The sequence below is a fragment of the Ambystoma mexicanum genome, chromosome 6q, assembly GCF_040938575.1.
Source record: "Ambystoma mexicanum isolate Mex_15411 chromosome 6q, UKY_AmexF1_1, whole genome shotgun sequence".
Lineage (NCBI taxonomy): Eukaryota > Metazoa > Chordata > Amphibia > Caudata > Ambystomatidae > Ambystoma > Ambystoma mexicanum.
Genome location: NC_090937.1, coordinates 155,445,156 through 155,467,591, shown reverse-complemented (window position 1 = coordinate 155,467,591; position 22,436 = coordinate 155,445,156). Strand labels below are relative to the sequence as shown.

Genomic DNA, 22,436 nt, shown 5'->3' with positions numbered 1-22,436 from the left:
AGAAGCTCAGTTGGAAGAGAGTGGCAGGTGACGTTGAGATGATCCAGGACTTGTTCGGGATAATGCGACCTAATCAGCCCATTATCAAGATAGGTGTAGCCATGAATGGATTGGCACATGACAATAAGCATCCTGTGGTCTAATGACACCATCCAGTCCTGTAGTTGGAGGGCCTGAAGGATCTGAGAAAGAGTGACCATCTTGAACTTGTCCTTTGTGAGGAACCTGTTCAAGTATCTCAAGTCCAAGATGGGTCTCAGTCCTCCATCCTTCTTGGGTATTAGAAAATAAGGGCAATACCATCCCTTGTTCCTCTCCGCTACAGGCACTGGTTCTACAGCGCCCTTCTCTAGCAGGGCTAAAATGTCCTGTACAAGGAGCAGATCTGCAATTCTCAAAGAGAGGGCCCCGGTGGATTGCTCGGAGGTCTCTGTATGAAAGGAATGCAGTAGCCATGGGCTATGGTTTCCAATGCCCAAGCATCCGAAGTAACAGCTCGCTATTCTTCTAGTTGCTGAGGCAGTCTGCTACCCCACTGGTGAGTTGTGACTCAAGACCTCAGATAGGTTGTGAGGCAGCTGATGCAGTGGCCGATGGTAAAGATTCCCCTGCTTGAGCTGGCTTCGCCCCTCTCCCTCGTCCACCACGAGGGACCTTTCTTTGGCCTCTTTGACTAGCCATTCCCCTCGCTCTTCCATCAGAGGAGTAGTAGCAAAAAGATCTACCCCTGCAAGGCTGTCCACCAGGGCTAAAAGGCTGAGGCAGCCTAATAGCGCACCTAATGATTTGGCTGCCGCCTTTGAGGTCTGCAACTTCTTAAGGCTCTTGTCAGCCTTATTGCCAAAAAGGTGACACATGTCAAAGGGCATGCTGAGTATGGATTGCACATCCGGTGCAAAGCCAAACTTCCTCAACCACGCAAATCTGCGTTTAAGAGTGCTAGTAGCCATGGCCCTGCTGATGCTGTCAGCAGAACCCAGACCTGACTGAAGGGACTCACACATGGCTTCTTTGCGGTCTCTAATTCTGGCTAAGAACCCGTCTCTTTGAGGAATGTGCTCTGCCGCCATGGAAATGCAGTCCCATAAAGTGAATGTAAATTTTGCAAGGGCACATGTGGAGTTGGCCGATTTAAGCGTTGTATTCCCCGCAGAAAATACCTTCCTTGCCCATCCATCTACTCTTTTGTTGTCCCTAACTGGAGGGATGGTAGGGTAAGCTGCTTGCTTAGGAGTTGCTGTAGCTGCCTGCACAACCAGACTCTCTGGAGTGGGGCGTTTTGACAGGTAGTCAGGGTCACTACTGGAAGTGCAATACTTTTTGGTCAAATTTTTATTCACAGTCGGATTGGTCTCTGGTGTTTGCCAATTCGCTGCCACCCTTTTTTGCAGAGCAATGTGAAAAGGTAATATAGGATCTGACTGAGGCCCCTTATCCAGGATGTCGGTCACATCATCCCGTTCGAATAATAACAGAGGCATACTCCCCACCCCCCATGTAGACCACTAACTTGGACCTGAGCTGTCTAAATGACACATCAGCATGCTCCCCTGCCTCTGGTCTTCCAAACTCAAGCTCAGGTGAGGTGTCCAACCCTCTGGCCGTCTGCAGGTTAATGATCGCAACCTTGATTCCTCAGATATTAAACTTACTGGTACATTTGGCATACCAAACTGGAGGCCAAATGGTGCCTCATTATCGAAGGGTTCATTCTGCTCATAAATTGAGGTAAACTACTTAAACTGTCCTTCCTTGGTAAAGGCACAAGGGTTTAATGAATAATGGATTCGATGCTGGAAGAGTTGAAGCTTTTTTTTACTGGCACCATAGGTTTTAATAGAGCGCTCAGCATTGATTGCACAATTGGCAATGATGGTGCAGCTGGCGTCGATGCCTTCAGCGTCAAAGTCGACGTTGATGTCGCGGGCTTGGCTGGCACAGCCGGCATCTATGTTATCGACGACCTCGACTTATGATTTTGCTTTTGGCTCGACGGATCCTTCATTGACACGTCATCGGATCGAGGCCACAACGGCTCCAAATGAGGATCAGGCCTTCATCCCGGGGTCGAGGGCGCGCCGGATTTAGGGCAAGCCCTTTCGTTCCCGGCTTCTTAGGAAGGCGCAATAAAAGCAAGGCTCAGATGCTTATGTTTTTCAAATATTTTTAGCATCTCTGCTCTGGAAGCCTCCCACTTGGCTGGAGTGGATTTCTTAGTGGGGCAAGATACCCTCTCTAGGGAAATGTCAGACGAAGTAATAGAAGGAGACCTATAGTGCCTTTTCTTGGACTTAGACGACAAGGATCAGTGGAAGACACTCCTCGATCTCGACCTCTCAACTTTCTTGCCTCTCGACTCGTCGGTCGAAGGTTTTTTGATCGCGGTAGACAATTTGGGGTTTCGATCAACCGTTAACTTCCCCTTTCGTTCCTTCAAGGCCTTTCCTGTCATCGATTGGCACTTGGATCAGTCTGAGGTGTTATGCTACACCCCAAGGCACCATAAACATACCGTGAGGATTGGTCTATGACATTTTCACCCCACAATCTCGGCACTTCTTGAAACCGGTCTTCGGGGTAGTCTGTGTCAACGAAGAAGACCCATCTCGATTTCTCGAAGCAATGAAGGTTGAAGTAAAGAAGTGCACCGTATTTCTCAAAATGATAGCATTCGCGGAAAAACAGAACTGAAGCCAACCGGCGATGTGTGTGCTATGTATGCCTTTGATGACATTGTCCTCGAGAACAAGGCCCTCGAGGGACATTTATTAGACGTCATCGACACACAGCGCCCTCTGCCTAAAAATCTTTTTGAAGCACCTAAAGCTGGCTATCGAATATCAAAGATGAGGAATACGTGGAAAAACACATTCCATTCGAATAGGCCACCTTAAATTGAATGCTACATGGACACGTGCACCCTTTTTTATTTCTGTAACAGTGCAGTTACTTTTGTGATTCACAGTGGACAGGCTAGTGGCAGTGAATCCATTTTTACCCTTTTCCTCATTCACTACCACATACCATACTTTTTTTACCATAATGCCTTTTCAGAACCTTTTACTCAGTCAGTGATTTGCGTGCCAGAACTGGGCATTAGGGCTAGTGACTAAGTGTTTCTGGGCAGATGTGAGGTAGCAGGCTGTACACCATTTGACAGCCCCCACATGTTTGTATGTTCCAGGTCCTGTGAAAGAATCATGAAGCAAGACACAGACAACAAATTCAAATCTGTACTCCAAGGTTTTATTTTAACTTCAAAGTCAGGGTGGAGTAAAGCCCAACTTGCCCTATGCAAAGGTGCCATTACCCTACCTAAAGAAAAATATAGTCTGCGTCAGGATGTCCAAACCAAATATCTGTGTGTCCACAACCTATACTTGCCCTCACATCTAACTATATACAATGTGTAGGGATGTCTGCATCAAAAACAGTGTTCCAAACAAATGTTCAGAGCTCCTTTTCCAGCCCTTGGTTTAGGATCAGCTTCCCCAAATTTAAATAATTCACAAATATTGGGGTTCCCTTCCTCAAGGATTTAATTCTTCAAGCTTTCAAAAATAGCAGTTCCTTAGGTTACTTCCCAGCTAATTTAATATCAATACCTAGTACCAGTTCAGTTGCACGTTTCTGTTTCTTAACTTCAATTATCCATATAAGGCTGTTGCAACACATAAGCCTCTTTAAACATAATTCCCTTGGCTTCTTTCATATAGGGCACTCGGTCTAGGCACAGTTGTCAGACCACACAGTACACCCATTATTGACCACGCAACAGATACCCGTTCTTACTGGTGCCATCCACCAATAGCCACTGCTTCCACATGCCAGTGATGTTTAATGGATTCCTCAGTATCGCACTCTTTAGACACTGTCCCATGATTTGCTCAGCCACCATATGGGATACCTTACTCACCGTAATCGTATTTCTGATGCTTGTATCTGCTTAGATTTGCATGCTGTGCATAAGCCGACTTCTAGTGGAAGGTGCAGAGTATTACAGTTTGTTTTTCGAAACTCGAAAATGGGCGTCGACACAGGGCGTGCCAGTAATACTATCCCTAGTGCTTGATATCCTCTACTTGGTCATTACTTGTTTCATACAACACATTTCTCGATATCGGTCTCATGCAATCACTCCATTTAGGAGTATTCAATTGGCTTTTTGCTCTATGCGGCATTCAAAACTGCTTTCGATTAGATCCAGTTCATTCAAAATCCTAAAAGTACTTGCTTCAGCATTCAAAAGTACTTTGTTTGCAAAGAAATTTGGTATGCACTAGCACAGTGCCCTGGCATGAGTGAGTATTTGCTTTGCCGGTCGCATACAGCATCGCTCCTCTTCTTGGCATCCTTCGAAATGGGCGTCTCCGGACTTCTTCGGTTCCCAGCTTCCGCAGACTCCGCCTCTCTTTCACGGTCTCCACTGTGCACACCACACACTCTCCTGAATACCCTGGGTTGCAGCTGGGGACAATGGGAGATCCACAGCTTCTGTAAAGTAGGACCTCTGAACTCTAGCACAGCAGAGCACCGGTATCCCCGTCACCTGCACATCATCGCTCAGGCCACCTCGGTCTCCAGCTTCCTTTACTTCAGCCCGTTCGCTTTCTTTCAAAACATTGGGCATTTTTATATTCACCAGGTGTGTGAAGTGATATCGGGTGTGGGTCATTGAGTTCTCTTGTCATTGTTATGGGGAAATCGATCAGTCTTTCAGATTTTTAGTACTGGTAAACTATGGTCCCCTTTTTAATTATTGTACATTTAAAATTGCACACAGTACCTTACAGTGCAGTCCAATGGGGATACTTTTGTATAACCCTAGCTTTTTGCGCAAAGGATTTTTGGTTACTCTTATATGTGCCAAAAGACAAGCTAGTGGTAGGAATTAGATTTTTACGTTATTTTTGGAATGCACATTCGCATTTACAGTGTATGGCTATTAAGTCTGACTAGTGCCCTAAAATGGCCATGCCACAAGATTTTCGTTTGTTCTTTGGCCCTATTGTAGTTTGGCCTACTTCCTGCCTTACCAGATCAGGAAATCCCTTATAAGGTCATGCATGTGCCTGGGAAAGCTGTGGTTTCACAGGCTAATGAGCCTTTGTGTGTCTGTGGCCCAGGAAGGCGGCTGGAACTGTCTAGTTCCACTCCACATCCCCAGTGCCAGAAAGTCTGGGTGTAGGACAAATGTGAAACCAGTAGTTGTCCCTGATTGGACAAATAATGGCTGTTTGAATGGTGAAGATCCTTACCATTGGTGGGCTTGGACTTTGGAGCCAAGAATCCCTCTAAAAAGGGCAACCTGCTGAAGATCCGAAAGACGACTCCTGAAGTGGCCAGCCAGCCCAGAGAAAACCTGCTCATCTGCCTGATCTCCCTGCCTGATCTCCAAAGACCCTGAGTGGTGCTTCAGCTCTTGGATTAGTGGGACCAACTCGTCTCACCACCTTTGAAGATCCAGCCATTCAGAGCTTTCCAAGCATCCCTGCACTGCCCCGTGGACTAACCAGGTCTCTCGTGGGCTAACCTCGCCAGAACCGTCATTCCGAATTGAGGTCCAGAACTTTGGTGGTTGCCATCTTGTTTCATAAGTAGAATTCTTCCTGAATTTCAGCTTTCCACCTTCAATGGATCTGTCCTGGAGCAGCTGATTTGACCGCGATTGGAAGGATGCCCGTCTTTGCCTGTGTGCGGAGGCAGTCGCTGGAACTTGCCTGCGTCAGTCGATTCTGGATTTCTTCCCGAAAAGGGTTGCATCTTGCATTTCTATTCAACCGGAAGAATCCTCAAACCTGCAACTCCTGGGCACATCGCACCGGAAAAAACAATGGAAGATCAAACCCTCAGCGACCCTCAGGTAATCCACAAAATAATCTGTGAAAATCGGAGTTAGGTGAGAAAGTAAGAATCAGTGCGACGGTTCCCCGCTGTCCTCCATAGGATGACATTGGTAACCTTAATTAGGTTTTGGTAACCCTCTCAGAACTCCCTGTTGATCGTAACTATGGTAGACTCCCAAAATCTGTCCATACCAGATTCTAGAAATCCATCTTAACAGGGACATTCAGGGTGAAACGAGGGGGTTGGGGGAGCAAGGGGGACGAGGGAGCATGCAGGGTGGTTTGGGGAGGGGACGTGGGGACATGCGGGTTGGAGGGAGGGGGACGAAGGGATGTACAGGCAGGATGAACGGGGCATACCGGGTGGAGTACGAGGGGAGGATGAGGGCAAGGGGGCATGTGTGTGGATCGCTTAGGGGGGCATATGCAGGGGTGTAATGTGTGCATGCGGGGGGACATGGGCATGGGGCATGTGGGAGACATACATCCTTTTGGGCAAGCATTAGAAGAATAAAACAAAGTCAATAATTCTATGCGGGTATGAGGGGCAGCCAAGGTAAAACGTCTGGTAAAAACAATACATTTTCTACAGCTGGTTTACAGCAGTACGTGCCACAACTAACAAGTGTGGAAAAGAGAATACAGAATTTTTAAAGTAGCCTTTTTAAAGAAGCCTTCATGCAAATAAGACATGCAGAAGAAAATAAAAAGCAGAGGTTTATAAGAAACGAGAAGAATGGAGAAGCAGACTCGTCTATAGTGAATGGCAAAAGAGGGATTTGGGAGGGAGAGCAGGTTGTGGTATGGCAGTGTGTTTGGACAAGCAATACGCAATGCAGGGAAAGAATTGGTCCTTTATTGGTTTTAACAAATGAACGGCATCAATGAAGCAGTTTTAACACTCATTACTCAAGGACAGAAGACAGCAGGTCACTCAAATTCTGACTAGGAAGCAGAGTAATCTAAGACCAATGTAAGATGGCAAGTTTGTTCCATGTCATTGAACTAAAAGTAAAAATAATTCAAGAGCGATGACAAAAAGGAAACTCCTCCAATTCTTTGCAAAAGTGGCATGCTGCAGCTGTAACTGTGATGAATTCAGGGAGTTAGTCACCTCTTCCAAAGAGGAGCCACACCCATTGGGACAATGGAGGTGAGCATGCCTGCTTAAAACCCCCAGAGGGGACAGGGTAAGTGGGATCCTTTTGGCAGCGGCTCCCTTGACGGAAAAACCCCAGCAAAGTAATTAAGTCACCACCCCACTGCCCCAAAGACACTAACATCTTTATGGGACACATGGATACTAAAGTGCATGATAGCATTATGACCCTTGTAATGGCTAGCTCAGCTTCTGACTCCAACTTGATTCAGCCTGTGTTGGAATTCGGAGGGCGATGGAAAGAACAGCCTCTGGGAGGCACATGATAAGGGGCCAATCACAACAGAGGATCCACGAAGCCCACTGAGTTTATGAAGGTTATGAAGGGCTAAGGGAGTGTGACCCAGAGGAAAGCAAACGCCAGACAAAGAACCAGCAAGGCCTGGCAGACGGGGAACCGAAACGGCCGGCCTCACACCAGGAGAGGGAGCCAAAAATCTTTGAGCTGAGGCCAGGCTCACAAGGAGAAGCCGCCCACCGGTCCTCCACCTGAGAGACCAAGAGAGAAGGGAAGCTGCCGGCCGGAGCAGAGCTCAGAGGATAACTCGTGTCAGCGGCTCCACAGAGTGGAATACCGGAGACACTGTGCAGCCCTCCCGATGAGCACCACCTATCACCAGCAGATACCTGGGTGGCTCCAGCAGAACGGGAGGCATGCAACAAGGCAAAGGAAAAATCAAGCTCCGAAGCAGGAAGCGCAGAGTGAGACCCCCAAGTTGGGAATAAAGTGATGGACATGCCCCAGACTGGGGAAGAATCAGTAAAACCTAAGTGTGTGGAGAGAAAAAAGCAGCAGAGTGAGAAACGATCCAAAAGGCTCCAGAGTGGGGAGAGAATCAATGTAAGCCTAAGAGCGGGGAAGGAACAGAGAGGCCCCTGGGTGGAGCGGGGAGTCATGCCCCAGAGCGAGGAAAGATCCAAGAAGCCCCAGTCTGGTGAGAGAAATCAAAACAAGCCCTGGAGCATGGAAAACACTGGGAAGCCCCAGGGGGAGGGGGGTGGGGGGAGAAGAAAAAAAGCCAGAGTGGGGAACACACTGAAACACAAGAGCAGGAAGAGAGTAAGGGACAAGCACATCTGTGAGGAAAGAAACTAAGAAAGATTGAGGCAAGACCCCTAGTGGGGAGAATATCGATACACCCAAGAGGGGGAGAAAGACTGAAAAGATCCCAGATTGGGGATAGAAAACATAGGAAAGTCTCACCCTAAGGGAGAAAGACACAGAAATACTATTTAAAGGAGAAACCATAGAGACTTGGCTAGGGAAGGCACTTCAGCAGTACACAAGTCATGTGTTTGGGACTGTGGACATAGGCATGAGACATAGGGTACAGGGTAAAGAGACACAGGGGTGTGGTCATCTCTTTCATTGTTGCGAGGCTGAAAAGTAGGTATTGGTTGTTTTAGGTTTTCTTTGAATCATAGGGATGGAAAGTAGGTCTGAATCGGATTCTGGACAGAGTACTTGATTTCTGCTCAACCATCTCGACAACCCGACTAGCACCTTTTTGACCTTTGTATATAGTAGGGCTTAGTAATGCAGTGTTAGGGAAAGATTAGGTGTTTTCTGAGAGAATAAAACATCTGAAAATCATGCCTTCTTGACAGTCTCCCGATTCTGACTTACCAAAGAAGCAATAAGAGGACTGAAAAAAAGTATATTAATAAAGAATGGCGCAAGCATTTATAAGTATTCCTGACATAAAAAGGCTGTATTTAATACTGCTATTGTGTACTGTGCGGCAGTTCTTTTTTTCACCACTTCTGACATTATTGCATGAGGTAACCACTTACCCATGGGGATGACTAGAATAATCTGCTGCACCGGAGGACCCTGCTGTTTCAAAAGCGTAGTAAGAAGTTTAACCCCGGGCCAGCGTACATGGAAATCGAACTCCTGTAAAATAAGTAACATTTACTCTGCAATGCATGTTTTAAATATTAACATAGTGTTCATATTCTACTGGGGATTTTCTTAATTGAACAAGGAGTACTTGACTCCAGTAAAACATCACATATTCCCTATGATGAAGTCCCCTGCCTCAACCTAAGAGTGGAACGCGAGGTTGCCAAGGGGGGTAGGCAATACCACAAACCAGGTGAGGGAGGGCCAGGTGGGAGGGGGCGGCATGTGCAAGATCCCTGGTTCCCTCCAATCTGCCATTTGAGGAGCCAATGGATTGCCACATGGGGCGGCTATGTGGTGGTGCCCTTTTGTTTTTGTAAAACTTTATTTGCATTTGCTAAACCTGAATAATAGTATAATTTGAGACCCAACAAATACAGGTTAAATCATTTAAATGCAGCATCCCCCCCAAAAATCCCTTCCAAGCGTTCCCCCTTCACATTAACTTGAAATCACAAGCCTCAACTCGTGTCCTATTCTTGTGAAACATTACATCACAGCATTATATAAAAATCAAGACTTTTGCCTGTTTTTTTATGGTGTACTCTCCGGTTACTACATATGGTCTCACATTTAAGTGGGCAACATCTTGTTTTTACATGCCATCTTGCTCACAGGACCCATTCCCATTCTCCCTTTAGATACATTTGGCAGATCAACCTTATTCCATAAGTTTGCAAAATCCTGCTTCACCTTAACAAATGTGGGGTTTACAAAGGATTTGACCTAGCTATTAACATCTGTATCCGCCCATGCTACGAACAAAATAAAACTGTATCTGCTGCTAGTGACAAAACCATTATTAAAGACAATACTCCTATATTTTTCTGCTAAGATCAATGTTTTCACATTCCTTGAACATATGGTTCGAGGTACCCCTTTCCTTTATGCACCGAGAACAATAAACATCTCTGCACTTCTACATTTTAAAAAGCTTTGTGTTAGATTAGTACACCTGGTGCATCTTGCAAAGATAGTCAATGGTGTTGCCCTTTTGAGGAATCAGAAGCATGAAATATTCCACAGACCCTGTAATGACACCATTGCCACCAGAGCACTTGAAGGGAAAAGTCTTAGTAGTTCATCTAAAATGTAAAATCTGCAAGCACAGGAGACCTACCGCCCACTTTGTATTTGTATTTATTGTGTTTTATATAGCGCCTTTGTCCTAAGTGCTTTATATAAGACAGTCAACAATATAATGAAACGGAATGCAAATCAGCGTTCATAAACAGTAACATTCAAACTGTGTTCATAAATAGTAACAATCAATTAACATTCCTGGGAGTAATCAGTCAATCAGTGTTCATAAACAGTAGCAATCTATTAGTGTGCATAAGAATAAATTAATCAGTGTTCAAAGCAGATTAAATCAATTAGAGGACTCTAGCAGGTGGGTTTTTATAGAGGAACGGAACAGAGGATAGGAAGTAATGGAGCGAAGAGACAGGGGAAGCATGTTCCAGTGAAGATGGGCTAGGAGCTGGAACGAGAGAAAACGGGATTGGACACAAGCGGGACGTGGGACATTGAGTCTAAAAAGATTAGTAGAGCAGAGGGAGCGAGATGGAGAGTAAAAATAAAGGAGAGATGCAAGGTAACGTTCTTTCGATGGGATGGTCAGCCGACGTATTCCATTTCTAGGACAGGTAATGTCCACAGCTGTGCTGCTTCGGAAAATCTTTGGCGTCTGCGTCCTGCGTCGATGACGTCGATGCGCCGTCCCCGAGGACCTCCTCCGACGGCCGACGTCACCCGATGAGATAAGTAGGACGCACAACACCCATAGCCTCAGTTATAGTTTTTTCCCAGAATGTGTGCCACCAGTTTTCTGCCAGTCAGACACACAAGGCCTTGCGGAACGCAAGCTGCAATCGCAAAAGAAATTCTGCAGCGGGGAAGGCAGGGAGGGAGCGATATGGAATACGTCGTTGGACCATCTCATTGAAAGAACGTTACCAGGTAAGAAAGTAACTTGTTCTTCGAGGGGATTGCTTCCTCCGACGTATTCCACATCTATGACAGACTCCCAAAGCAGTACCAAGCAAGGAGGTGGGAAAGAATTTAGAATACAAATTTAGCATGCCCAATCAAATAGCGGAATAGAGAACTGCCTTGCCAAAGGCCAGATCTTGCCCCCTGTTAGGGAGAATTCTCTGTTTAGGCCGAATTTCCCTACCTAGTGAGTCCCCCAGCAGCTTTGCTGGATTTCTGGGGTTCTTTTTTTTCTCCTGCCAAGAGTGAGACTCTTTTTCCCTCACTCTTGGACATGTTGAACTGTGTTATCTTGGACAAACCTTGTGTTGAATGGGCTATGGGGTCTTTTACTCCATAGGGCCGCATGTATTTTTGTGATGTGGGTTACACAGCACCCTCTGTGCCGTGACCCAGGGGTGTCCTAGGGACTCCCCAACATAGACTCCATACCCTGGGACTGACTACTGTCTCCCAGGGCATGTAAAGTCACAAAAGACTTTGCTAGTCTTGAATCCTGAACAGAACCAGTACAAACCATCATATTGTGGACGTACTGGCTGGGGCAATTCGATTGCCCCAGGGTCTGTTAGTCGAGGGGGCACGTCTCCGTCCCCCCTGATCGAGTTTTGGCTGGTGGCAGTGGAAACTACGTTTTATATTCAACCGCGAATATTTTCCTATGGGATTTCCCATTGTTTTAGGCTAACACATTTAATTATTTATTTACGGTAGCCTTAAACATACCGCCGGTTTATATATTTATTTTTATAACTCCGGTTGGGACTTTTTGCCAAAACTTGATTCTAAAATGGCGTTGGTGTTCGCCTCTGTAACTCTGACCCAAAGTGGAGCCCTTTGTTCCACTTTTTGGCGGGCTTCTCCACAGAAGCCCTCCAAAGTGGTGCCACTCTGTCTGGGGTACTTAGGAGGGGTGGAGGGGGATTTAGGCACCCTGGACTGAGTTACCTTGGTAACTCAAGTCGCACTCCGTCCTGATTGGCCCAAGTGGTGAGCCGGCCGGCTCACCACTTAGCATGTTTGAGTGACAGCTAGGCTGGGTGAATGGGGGTTTGCTGCATAAAAGCAGGGCTTTGGGGACTGGGACTTCAGAAGTCGCCACAGGACCAAGAATCCGACGAGGGAAGAGCTGAGCCGACCTGCTTCGACGACACCACCCGGTGGAGCCCTGCTGAACCGTCTCACCACTTTTCCCGACGACCGAGGAGAACTCTTAACGGAGTGGCTCCTTCCCTTTACTGGTGGGGACAACCAGTTTTCGCCTTCTTTTCGCTTCTCGAGGTATCTCGTGGCCGCCTTGCCAGTGCCAAGCACCCCGGCAACCGGAACCCCACCACTTTTACCCCAACCACGGAAGTCGGTACAACCCTTTTACCGGAGGACTCCGCGGCTGGTTTCTTCCCGGGCAGTGCAACGACCTTCTTCTTCTGCTCTTCAGCGAGAACTTCTTCTCCCCTGACCGACGTCGAGCCTTGCTGCCACTGCCTGGAACAACTGCCACCGCTGGAGGATCCTTTCCACTTAAGGTACCGTGTTCCGCCTGGCTTCCCTTGCCACCGACTGTACGGGGTAGATTTAGCCCCCGGCTTTCGAACCTGGGAGTGCCTGGGACACCCTGGCTAAACTTTCTAAGCCACTCTAAACTCTCTCTAACTCTTTGCAAGACTTTGAATCCCTAATAACAGTGTGATCTTGGGCACATTTTCGCTCCGGCTACTCTAAGAGTGGGCCCTGCCCAGTGACTTTTGCTCACCTGTGACTTTGTGCTTCTTTGAGCCTATTGCAAGTGTTCTGGACCTTAGAGTGGTGTGTTTAACCCATTTCTGCTTTTTCTCTCCCCTTTCTTGGAAACTACTAGAGTGTCATCTAACGTTAAGCACTCACCTCTGTTTTAATTAAGTGGTGTTAACCTAGAGTTGTCTAGATAGGAGAAAGGATTGAATCTACTTTCGTTATAACTGTGTTTGAAGTGTTTACTATATTTTGCTAGAGTGTTTTTAACTTATGTGTATTTTAAATAAATAACTATATACTTTTGAAACCAAGCTCTGGTCAGTGTTTGCTTGTGCTATTGTATTTTGGTACATATTGTGTATACTTTGCATACTGCCTAACTCTTCTTGAGAGAAGTCTGACTGCTCAGCCACAGCTACCAGGTAAATCTGGGTGGTACAGACTGCTACCAAAGGGGTTTACTGCTCTACCTGTAGTCTTAAATCTTTTGCAGTGTTCCCCAAGGGAACTGCACAGGTTTCTGCCTAACACTGGTGTACAGCGGTGGGATTTGTATTGAGTATACATTTTATTGTGCTTTAGATACCTTAGTGCAACTAACCACAAAGCTTAGCACTGAAAAAGTAAAACCTCTAACATGTCAGTTATAGAAAGCTATAGTCAAGAGTCCCTTGCAGCCAAAACTGCTGATTGTTTAAGAGTGCTCTGTAAACATAAGGATCTCCTGACTAAGGGCAAAAAAAAAATGGAGTTGATTGAAAGATTGTTGGCTAACCAAAGTCTGGGTGATGGTTCAGAGGAACCTACCACTCCAGCAACTGTAGATGACAGTGTTGAAGTTAACATGGAGCAAAATGTTGATGATTCTGAGGAAGAGTCAGAAGAGGAGGGTGAGGCTGTTGTAACTGTCCCCCCTAGGCCTCTGCCTGCTCTACCTGCTGTACCTACTGGACCTTTACCAGGTCCCACATTTAGTCCTCAGTACTTTGAACTGGAGAAAATGAAGCTAGAATTGGAGTATAAGAAACTTAATGCTCAAACTGACAAAGAATTAAGGCTAAGGGAAATGGAGCTCAAGTATGACTTAGAAATGAAGAAATTATCTGTTGAGAATGCTTCTCTCTCTGGCTCCTCTAGAAGTTCCAGTCCTAAAAGACCCCGGATGCCTAAAGAATTGGTTGGTATGTATGAGCCTAAGTTGGATGTGTTGGATTGGTTGTCTCTGTTTGAATATAATCATGGGCTCCAGAACATCACAGGAAATGACTTGCTCACCTGGTTGTTCTCTAGGCTCCCCCCTGTTGCAACTGATGTGGTAATGGAGATGGGGGAGGAGGATAGGAAGGACTATGAATGTGTGAAACTAGCTTTGATAGCTAGGTTTGGGAAAACCCCTTCCCAGTATCTTAAGAGGTTTAGGAGCCTCAAAAAGCATGATGGTACCCCTTGGGCTACCTGGGTGAATGAATGTTTGAAAAACTTAGAGGGATGGATTAAGGGTTACAAGGTGAACACTTATGAAGGTATGAAGAATTTGTTTATGTTGGAGACTATTTATGATGCCTGCTCTCCTGAGCTCAGACAACACTTGGCTGATTCCAGGGAATTGGATTCCCGGAAACTAGCTAAAGCTGCTGACTTGTGGGTTGCCAACAGGGCCACTCACAAGGATTCTGGGGTAACTCAGAAGAAGGATGGGGAGAAACAGCCAAAAAAAGACTCCAAAGAGAATTCTAATAATTCCTATCCCAAAGAGGGCCCCAAACCACAAAATAACCAGGGTAAGCCACATGGGAAACCTAGTCAGGCTACTGTACCTTCTGGCCACAAGCCAGAAGGAGGTCAGAACAAGCCACCCTTCCAGAGAGCATTTGGACAATGCTATGTCTGTCAGGGTACTGACCATATCAAAGGAGATCCCAAGTGCAAGGGTAAACCTGCAGGGATCAGCACAGTCTCCTTAGCCTTCACTCCTGAGGATGAAGTACAGATGGCTAGTGCCCACTTTGAACTCTTTGCTGAAGAACCCTTGGGTCTTCAAGCAACTGTAAACTTAGAGCCTATGGGTCTGGTTAGTCCCCAGAATAGGGTTGTGTATAACTCCCTACCTGTTAACTCTAAGGTGTATTATGTGGACAGTGTTCTTGTCAATGGCCAGGATACTCCTGCCAGGAGAGACACTGGGGCCAGCAGAACAGTAGTGGATGAAAGCTTCTTTCAACCTGAGGATGTGGCCAAAGCACCCAAAGGTCCCACTAAGATGTCTGGAGGCCCTGTCCAAATGGTTCCTATCCTACCAGCCCTCATTCAGTGTAACAACATGACAGTGAGGATCCCTGTCAGTGTTCAGACTGAGGTACCTGGGAAGGTCCTGTTAGGGAATGACCTAAGAACTCTAGGAGTAGTGTCACATACCCCCAGGCCTCCCAGTATGGAGAAGCAGAACTTAACCAAATTGGCTAGACAGGCTACCTTGAAGGACCCTTCTAAGCCTGTGGGACCCTCTACTGAGAACCCCACTACAAGCCCTGGTGTTAGTAAGTTGACCTCTAACCCAGGCACATTTCAGGATAGTATGCTAGGAACATGGGCGCCCCAACCAAGCTCCATCATTGTTCCCCTAGTCTCAGAGTCTCTGACTCCCCCTGCTTCTGAGGAAGAGGTGGATAGACCAACTAGGCCCCTATCTGGACCTGAGAGAACTGGTAATTCTCAGTGCTGGTGGAAAACCAGAAAAGAAAAGTCTAAGGCCAAAAACCTTCAGACTGTTGGACCTTCTACTGAAGACCCCAACGCAAATCCTAATATTAGGGGGGAAACTCCTAAAATAGGTAAGGGTAGATCTAAGAGGAAGGGGAAGCAGGTACATTGCCTAACCCCAACCCCTCCAACCAAGAGGCCTAAGACCCAACCTGCTCCCACAAGAGAGGTGGTGAGGAACCTTGGAGGCCCCTCTAGATCTAAGGGAATCCTTTATAAGGACCCCTTGAAAAAGCCTAACATAGGTTCAGAAGTTGTACCAACTTCTGAGGGACTGGTCAACCAGGTCCCCTATAACAAAAAGACTGATGTTCCTCAAAGGGTCTGTAGGTCCGTTAGCTTGCAAAAGAAAACCTTTGAGTTCTCCATTGAACATAGGTCAAGGTGTCACCATCAAAATGCTGATGGACTCTCTAGGATGTATATCATCGACTAGAGGTATGAGGTTCATCCAGGAGTGGATTAAATCCTCCTGTCCCTTAGTCTGGGGGGGGCGAGTGTTAGGGAGAATTCTCTGTTTAGGCCGAATTTCCCTACCTAGTGAGTCCCCCAGCAGCTTTGCTGGATTTCTGGGGTTCTTTTTTTTCTCCTGCCAAGAGTGAGACTCTTTTTCCCTCACTCTTGGACATGTTGAACTGTGTTATCTTGGACAAACCTTGTGTTGAATGGGCTATGGGGTCTTTTACTCCATAGGGCCGCATGTATTTTTGTGATGTGGGTTACACAGCACCCTCTGTGCCGTGACCCAGGGGTGTCCTAGGGACTCCCCAACATAGACTCCATACCCTGGGACTGACTACTGTCTCCCAGGGCATGTAAAGTCACAAAAGACTTTGCTAGTCTTGAATCCTGAACAGAACCAGTACAAACCATCATATTGTGGACGTACTGGCTGGGGCAATTCGATTGCCCCAGGGTCTGTTAGTCGAGGGGGCACGTCTCCGTCCCCCCTGATCGAGTTTTGGCTGGTGGCAGTGGAAACTACGTTTTATATTCAACCGCGAATATTTTCCTATGGGATTTCCCATTGTTTTAGGCTAACACATTTAATTATTTATTTACGGTAGCCTTAAACATACCGCCGGTTTATATATTTATTTTTATAACTCCGGTTGGGACTTTTTGCCAAAACTTGATTCTAAAATGGCGTTGGTGTTCGCCTCTGTAACTCTGACCCAAAGTGGAGCCCTTTGTTCCACTTTTTGGCGGGCTTCTCCACAGAAGCCCTCCAAAGTGGTGCCACTCTGTCTGGGGTACTTAGGAGGGGTGGAGGGGGATTTAGGCACCCTGGACTGAGTTACCTTGGTAACTCAAGTCGCACTCCGTCCTGATTGGCCCAAGTGGTGAGCCGGCCGGCTCACCACTTAGCATGTTTGAGTGACAGCTAGGCTGGGTGAATGGGGGTTTGCTGCATAAAAGCAGGGCTTTGGGGACTGGGACTTCAGAAGTCGCCACAGGACCAAGAATCCGACGAGGGAAGAGCTGAGCCGACCTGCTTCGACGACACCACCCGGTGGAGCCCTGCTGAACCGTCTCACCACTTTTCCCGACGACCGAGGAGAACTCTTAACGGAGTGGCTCCTTCCCTTTACTGGTGGGGACAACCAGTTTTCGCCTTCTTTTCGCTTCTCGAGGTATCTCGTGGCCGCCTTGCCAGTGCCAAGCACCCCGGCAACCGGAACCCCACCACTTTTACCCCAACCACGGAAGTCGGTACAACCCTTTTACCGGAGGACTCCGCGGCTGGTTTCTTCCCGGGCAGTGCAACGACCTTCTTCTTCTGCTCTTCAGCGAGAACTTCTTCTCCCCTGACCGACGTCGAGCCTTGCTGCCACTGCCTGGAACAACTGCCACCGCTGGAGGATCCTTTCCACTTAAGGTACCGTGTTCCGCCTGGCTTCCCTTGCCACCGACTGTACGGGGTAGATTTAGCCCCCGGCTTTCGAACCTGGGAGTGCCTGGGACACCCTGGCTAAACTTTCTAAGCCACTCTAAACTCTCTCTAACTCTTTGCAAGACTTTGAATCCCTAATAACAGTGTGATCTTGGGCACATTTTCGCTCCGGCTACTCTAAGAGTGGGCCCTGCCCAGTGACTTTTGCTCACCTGTGACTTTGTGCTTCTTTGAGCCTATTGCAAGTGTTCTGGACCTTAGAGTGGTGTGTTTAACCCATTTCTGCTTTTTCTCTCCCCTTTCTTGGAAACTACTAGAGTGTCATCTAACGTTAAGCACTCACCTCTGTTTTAATTAAGTGGTGTTAACCTAGAGTTGTCTAGATAGGAGAAAGGATTGAATCTACTTTCGTTATAACTGTGTTTGAAGTGTTTACTATATTTTGCTAGAGTGTTTTTAACTTATGTGTATTTTAAATAAATAACTATATACTTTTGAAACCAAGCTCTGGTCAGTGTTTGCTTGTGCTATTGTATTTTGGTACATATTGTGTATACTTTGCATACTGCCTAACTCTTCTTGAGAGAAGTCTGACTGCTCAGCCACAGCTACCAGGTAAATCTGGGTGGTACAGACTGCTACCAAAGGGGTTTACTGCTCTACCTGTAGTCTTAAATCTTTTGCAGTGTTCCCCAAGGGAACTGCACAGGTTTCTGCCTAACACTGGTGTACAGCGGTGGGATTTGTATTGAGTATACATTTTATTGTGCTTTAGATACCTTAGTGCAACTAACCACAAAGCTTAGCACTGAAAAAGTAAAACCTCTAACATGTCAGTTATAGAAAGCTATAGTCAAGAGTCCCTTGCAGCCAAAACTGCTGATTGTTTAAGAGTGCTCTGTAAACATAAGGATCTCCTGACTAAGGGCAAAAAAAAAATGGAGTTGATTGAAAGATTGTTGGCTAACCAAAGTCTGGGTGATGGTTCAGAGGAACCTACCACTCCAGCAACTGTAGATGACAGTGTTGAAGTTAACATGGAGCAAAATGTTGATGATTCTGAGGAAGAGTCAGAAGAGGAGGGTGAGGCTGTTGTAACTGTCCCCCCTAGGCCTCTGCCTGCTCTACCTGCTGTACCTACTGGACCTTTACCAGGTCCCACATTTAGTCCTCAGTACTTTGAACTGGAGAAAATGAAGCTAGAATTGGAGTATAAGAAACTTAATGCTCAAACTGACAAAGAATTAAGGCTAAGGGAAATGGAGCTCAAGTATGACTTAGAAATGAAGAAATTATCTGTTGAGAATGCTTCTCTCTCTGGCTCCTCTAGAAGTTCCAGTCCTAAAAGACCCCGGATGCCTAAAGAATTGGTTGGTATGTATGAGCCTAAGTTGGATGTGTTGGATTGGTTGTCTCTGTTTGAATATAATCATGGGCTCCAGAACATCACAGGAAATGACTTGCTCACCTGGTTGTTCTCTAGGCTCCCCCCTGTTGCAACTGATGTGGTAATGGAGATGGGGGAGGAGGATAGGAAGGACTATGAATGTGTGAAACTAGCTTTGATAGCTAGGTTTGGGAAAACCCCTTCCCAGTATCTTAAGAGGTTTAGGAGCCTCAAAAAGCATGATGGTACCCCTTGGGCTACCTGGGTGAATGAATGTTTGAAAAACTTAGAGGGATGGATTAAGGGTTACAAGGTGAACACTTATGAAGGTATGAAGAATTTGTTTATGTTGGAGACTATTTATGATGCCTGCTCTCCTGAGCTCAGACAACACTTGGCTGATTCCAGGGAATTGGATTCCCGGAAACTAGCTAAAGCTGCTGACTTGTGGGTTGCCAACAGGGCCACTCACAAGGATTCTGGGGTAACTCAGAAGAAGGATGGGGAGAAACAGCCAAAAAAAGACTCCAAAGAGAATTCTAATAATTCCTATCCCAAAGAGGGCCCCAAACCACAAAATAACCAGGGTAAGCCACATGGGAAACCTAGTCAGGCTACTGTACCTTCTGGCCACAAGACAGAAGGAGGTCAGAACAAGCCACCCTTCCAGAGAGCATTTGGACAATGCTATGTCTGTCAGGGTACTGACCATATCAAAGGAGATCCCAAGTGCAAGGGTAAACCTGCAGGGATCAGCACAGTCTCCTTAGCCTTCACTCCTGAGGATGAAGTACAGATGGCTAGTGCCCACTTTGAACTCTTTGCTGAAGAACCCTTGGGTCTTCAAGCAACTGTAAACTTAGAGCCTATGGGTCTGGTTAGTCCCCAGAATAGGGTTGTGTATAACTCCCTACCTGTTAACTCTAAGGTGTATTATGTGGACAGTGTTCTTGTCAATGGCCAGGATACTCCTGCCAGGAGAGACACTGGGGCCAGCAGAACAGTAGTGGATGAAAGCTTCTTTCAACCTGAGGATGTGGCCAAAGCACCCAAAGGTCCCACTAAGATGTCTGGAGGCCCTGTCCAAATGGTTCCTATCCTACCAGCCCTCATTCAGTGTAACAACATGACAGTGAGGATCCCTGTCAGTGTTCAGACTGAGGTACCTGGGAAGGTCCTGTTAGGGAATGACCTAAGAACTCTAGGAGTAGTGTCACATACCCCCAGGCCTCCCAGTATGGAGAAGCAGAACTTAACCAAATTGGCTAGACAGGCTACCTTGAAGGACCCTTCTAAGCCTGTGGGACCCTCTACTGAGAACCCCACTACAAGCCCTGGTGTTAGTAAGTTGACCTCTAACCCAGGCACATTTCAGGATAGTATGCTAGGAACATGGGCGCCCCAACCAAGCTCCATCATTGTTCCCCTAGTCTCAGAGTCTCTGACTCCCCCTGCTTCTGAGGAAGAGGTGGATAGACCAACTAGGCCCCTATCTGGACCTGAGAGAACTGGTAATTCTCAGTGCTGGTGGAAAACCAGAAAAGAAAAGTCTAAGGCCAAAAACCTTCAGACTGTTGGACCTTCTACTGAAGACCCCAACGCAAATCCTAATATTAGGGGGGAAACTCCTAAAATAGGTAAGGGTAGATCTAAGAGGAAGGGGAAGCAGGTACATTGCCTAACCCCAACCCCTCCAACCAAGAGGCCTAAGACCCAACCTGCTCCCACAAGAGAGGTGGTGAGGAACCTTGGAGGCCCCTCTAGATCTAAGGGAATCCTTTATAAGGACCCCTTGAAAAAGCCTAACATAGGTTCAGAAGTTGTACCAACTTCTGAGGGACTGGTCAACCAGGTCCCCTATAACAAAAAGACTGATGTTCCTCAAAGGGTCTGTAGGTCCGTTAGCTTGCAAAAGAAAACCTTTGAGTTCTCCATTGAACATAGGTCAAGGTGTCACCATCAAAATGCTGATGGACTCTCTAGGATGTATATCATCGACTAGAGGTATGAGGTTCATCCAGGAGTGGATTAAATCCTCCTGTCCCTTAGTCTGGGGGGGGCGAGTGTTAGGGAGAATTCTCTGTTTAGGCCGAATTTCCCTACCTAGTGAGTCCCCCAGCAGCTTTGCTGGATTTCTGGGGTTCTTTTTTTTCTCCTGCCAAGAGTGAGACTCTTTTTCCCTCACTCTTGGACATGTTGAACTGTGTTATCTTGGACAAACCTTGTGTTGAATGGGCTATGGGGTCTTTTACTCCATAGGGCCGCATGTATTTTTGTGATGTGGGTTACACAGCACCCTCTGTGCCGTGACCCAGGGGTGTCCTAGGGACTCCCCAACATAGACTCCATACCCTGGGACTGACTACTGTCTCCCAGGGCATGTAAAGTCACAAAAGACTTTGCTAGTCTTGAATCCTGAACAGAACCAGTACAAACCATCATATTGTGGACGTACTGGCTGGGGCAATTCGATTGCCCCAGGGTCTGTTAGTCGAGGGGGCACGTCTCCGTCCCCCCTGATCGAGTTTTGGCTGGTGGCAGTGGAAACTACGTTTTATATTCAACCGCGAATATTTTCCTATGGGATTTCCCATTGTTTTAGGCTAACACATTTAATTATTTATTTACGGTAGCCTTAAACATACCGCCGGTTTATATATTTATTTTTATAACTCCGGTTGGGACTTTTTGCCAAAACTTGATTCTAAAATGGCGTTGGTGTTCGCCTCTGTAACTCTGACCCAAAGTGGAGCCCTTTGTTCCACTTTTTGGCGGGCTTCTCCACAGAAGCCCTCCAAAGTGGTGCCACTCTGTCTGGGGTACTTAGGAGGGGTGGAGGGGGATTTAGGCACCCTGGACTGAGTTACCTTGGTAACTCAAGTCGCACTCCGTCCTGATTGGCCCAAGTGGTGAGCCGGCCGGCTCACCACTTAGCATGTTTGAGTGACAGCTAGGCTGGGTGAATGGGGGTTTGCTGCATAAAAGCAGGGCTTTGGGGACTGGGACTTCAGAAGTCGCCACAGGACCAAGAATCCGACGAGGGAAGAGCTGAGCCGACCTGCTTCGACGACACCACCCGGTGGAGCCCTGCTGAACCGTCTCACCACTTTTCCCGACGACCGAGGAGAACTCTTAACGGAGTGGCTCCTTCCCTTTACTGGTGGGGACAACCAGTTTTCGCCTTCTTTTCGCTTCTCGAGGTATCTCGTGGCCGCCTTGCCAGTGCCAAGCACCCCGGCAACCGGAACCCCACCACTTTTACCCCAACCACGGAAGTCGGTACAACCCTTTTACCGGAGGACTCCGCGGCTGGTTTCTTCCCGGGCAGTGCAACGACCTTCTTCTTCTGCTCTTCAGCGAGAACTTCTTCTCCCCTGACCGACGTCGAGCCTTGCTGCCACTGCCTGGAACAACTGCCACCGCTGGAGGATCCTTTCCACTTAAGGTACCGTGTTCCGCCTGGCTTCCCTTGCCACCGACTGTACGGGGTAGATTTAGCCCCCGGCTTTCGAACCTGGGAGTGCCTGGGACACCCTGGCTAAACTTTCTAAGCCACTCTAAACTCTCTCTAACTCTTTGCAAGACTTTGAATCCCTAATAACAGTGTGATCTTGGGCACATTTTCGCTCCGGCTACTCTAAGAGTGGGCCCTGCCCAGTGACTTTTGCTCACCTGTGACTTTGTGCTTCTTTGAGCCTATTGCAAGTGTTCTGGACCTTAGAGTGGTGTGTTTAACCCATTTCTGCTTTTTCTCT

The 22,436-nt window shown here is 47.1% G+C and overlaps 1 protein-coding gene across 2 annotated transcripts in view; it reads right to left on the bottom strand.

Moving 5' to 3' along the window:
• Nucleotides 1-22,436, bottom strand: part of USO1 (USO1 vesicle transport factor) — a 1,608,467-nt gene that overhangs the window by 1,168,345 nt on the left and 417,686 nt on the right. For both annotated transcript variants that reach the window (XM_069630579.1, XM_069630578.1), the window contains exon 6: nucleotides 8,800-8,902. In XM_069630579.1, the coding sequence (XP_069486680.1) occupies nucleotides 8,800-8,902 (103 nt within the window). The remainder of the gene's footprint in view (nucleotides 1-8,799; nucleotides 8,903-22,436) is intronic.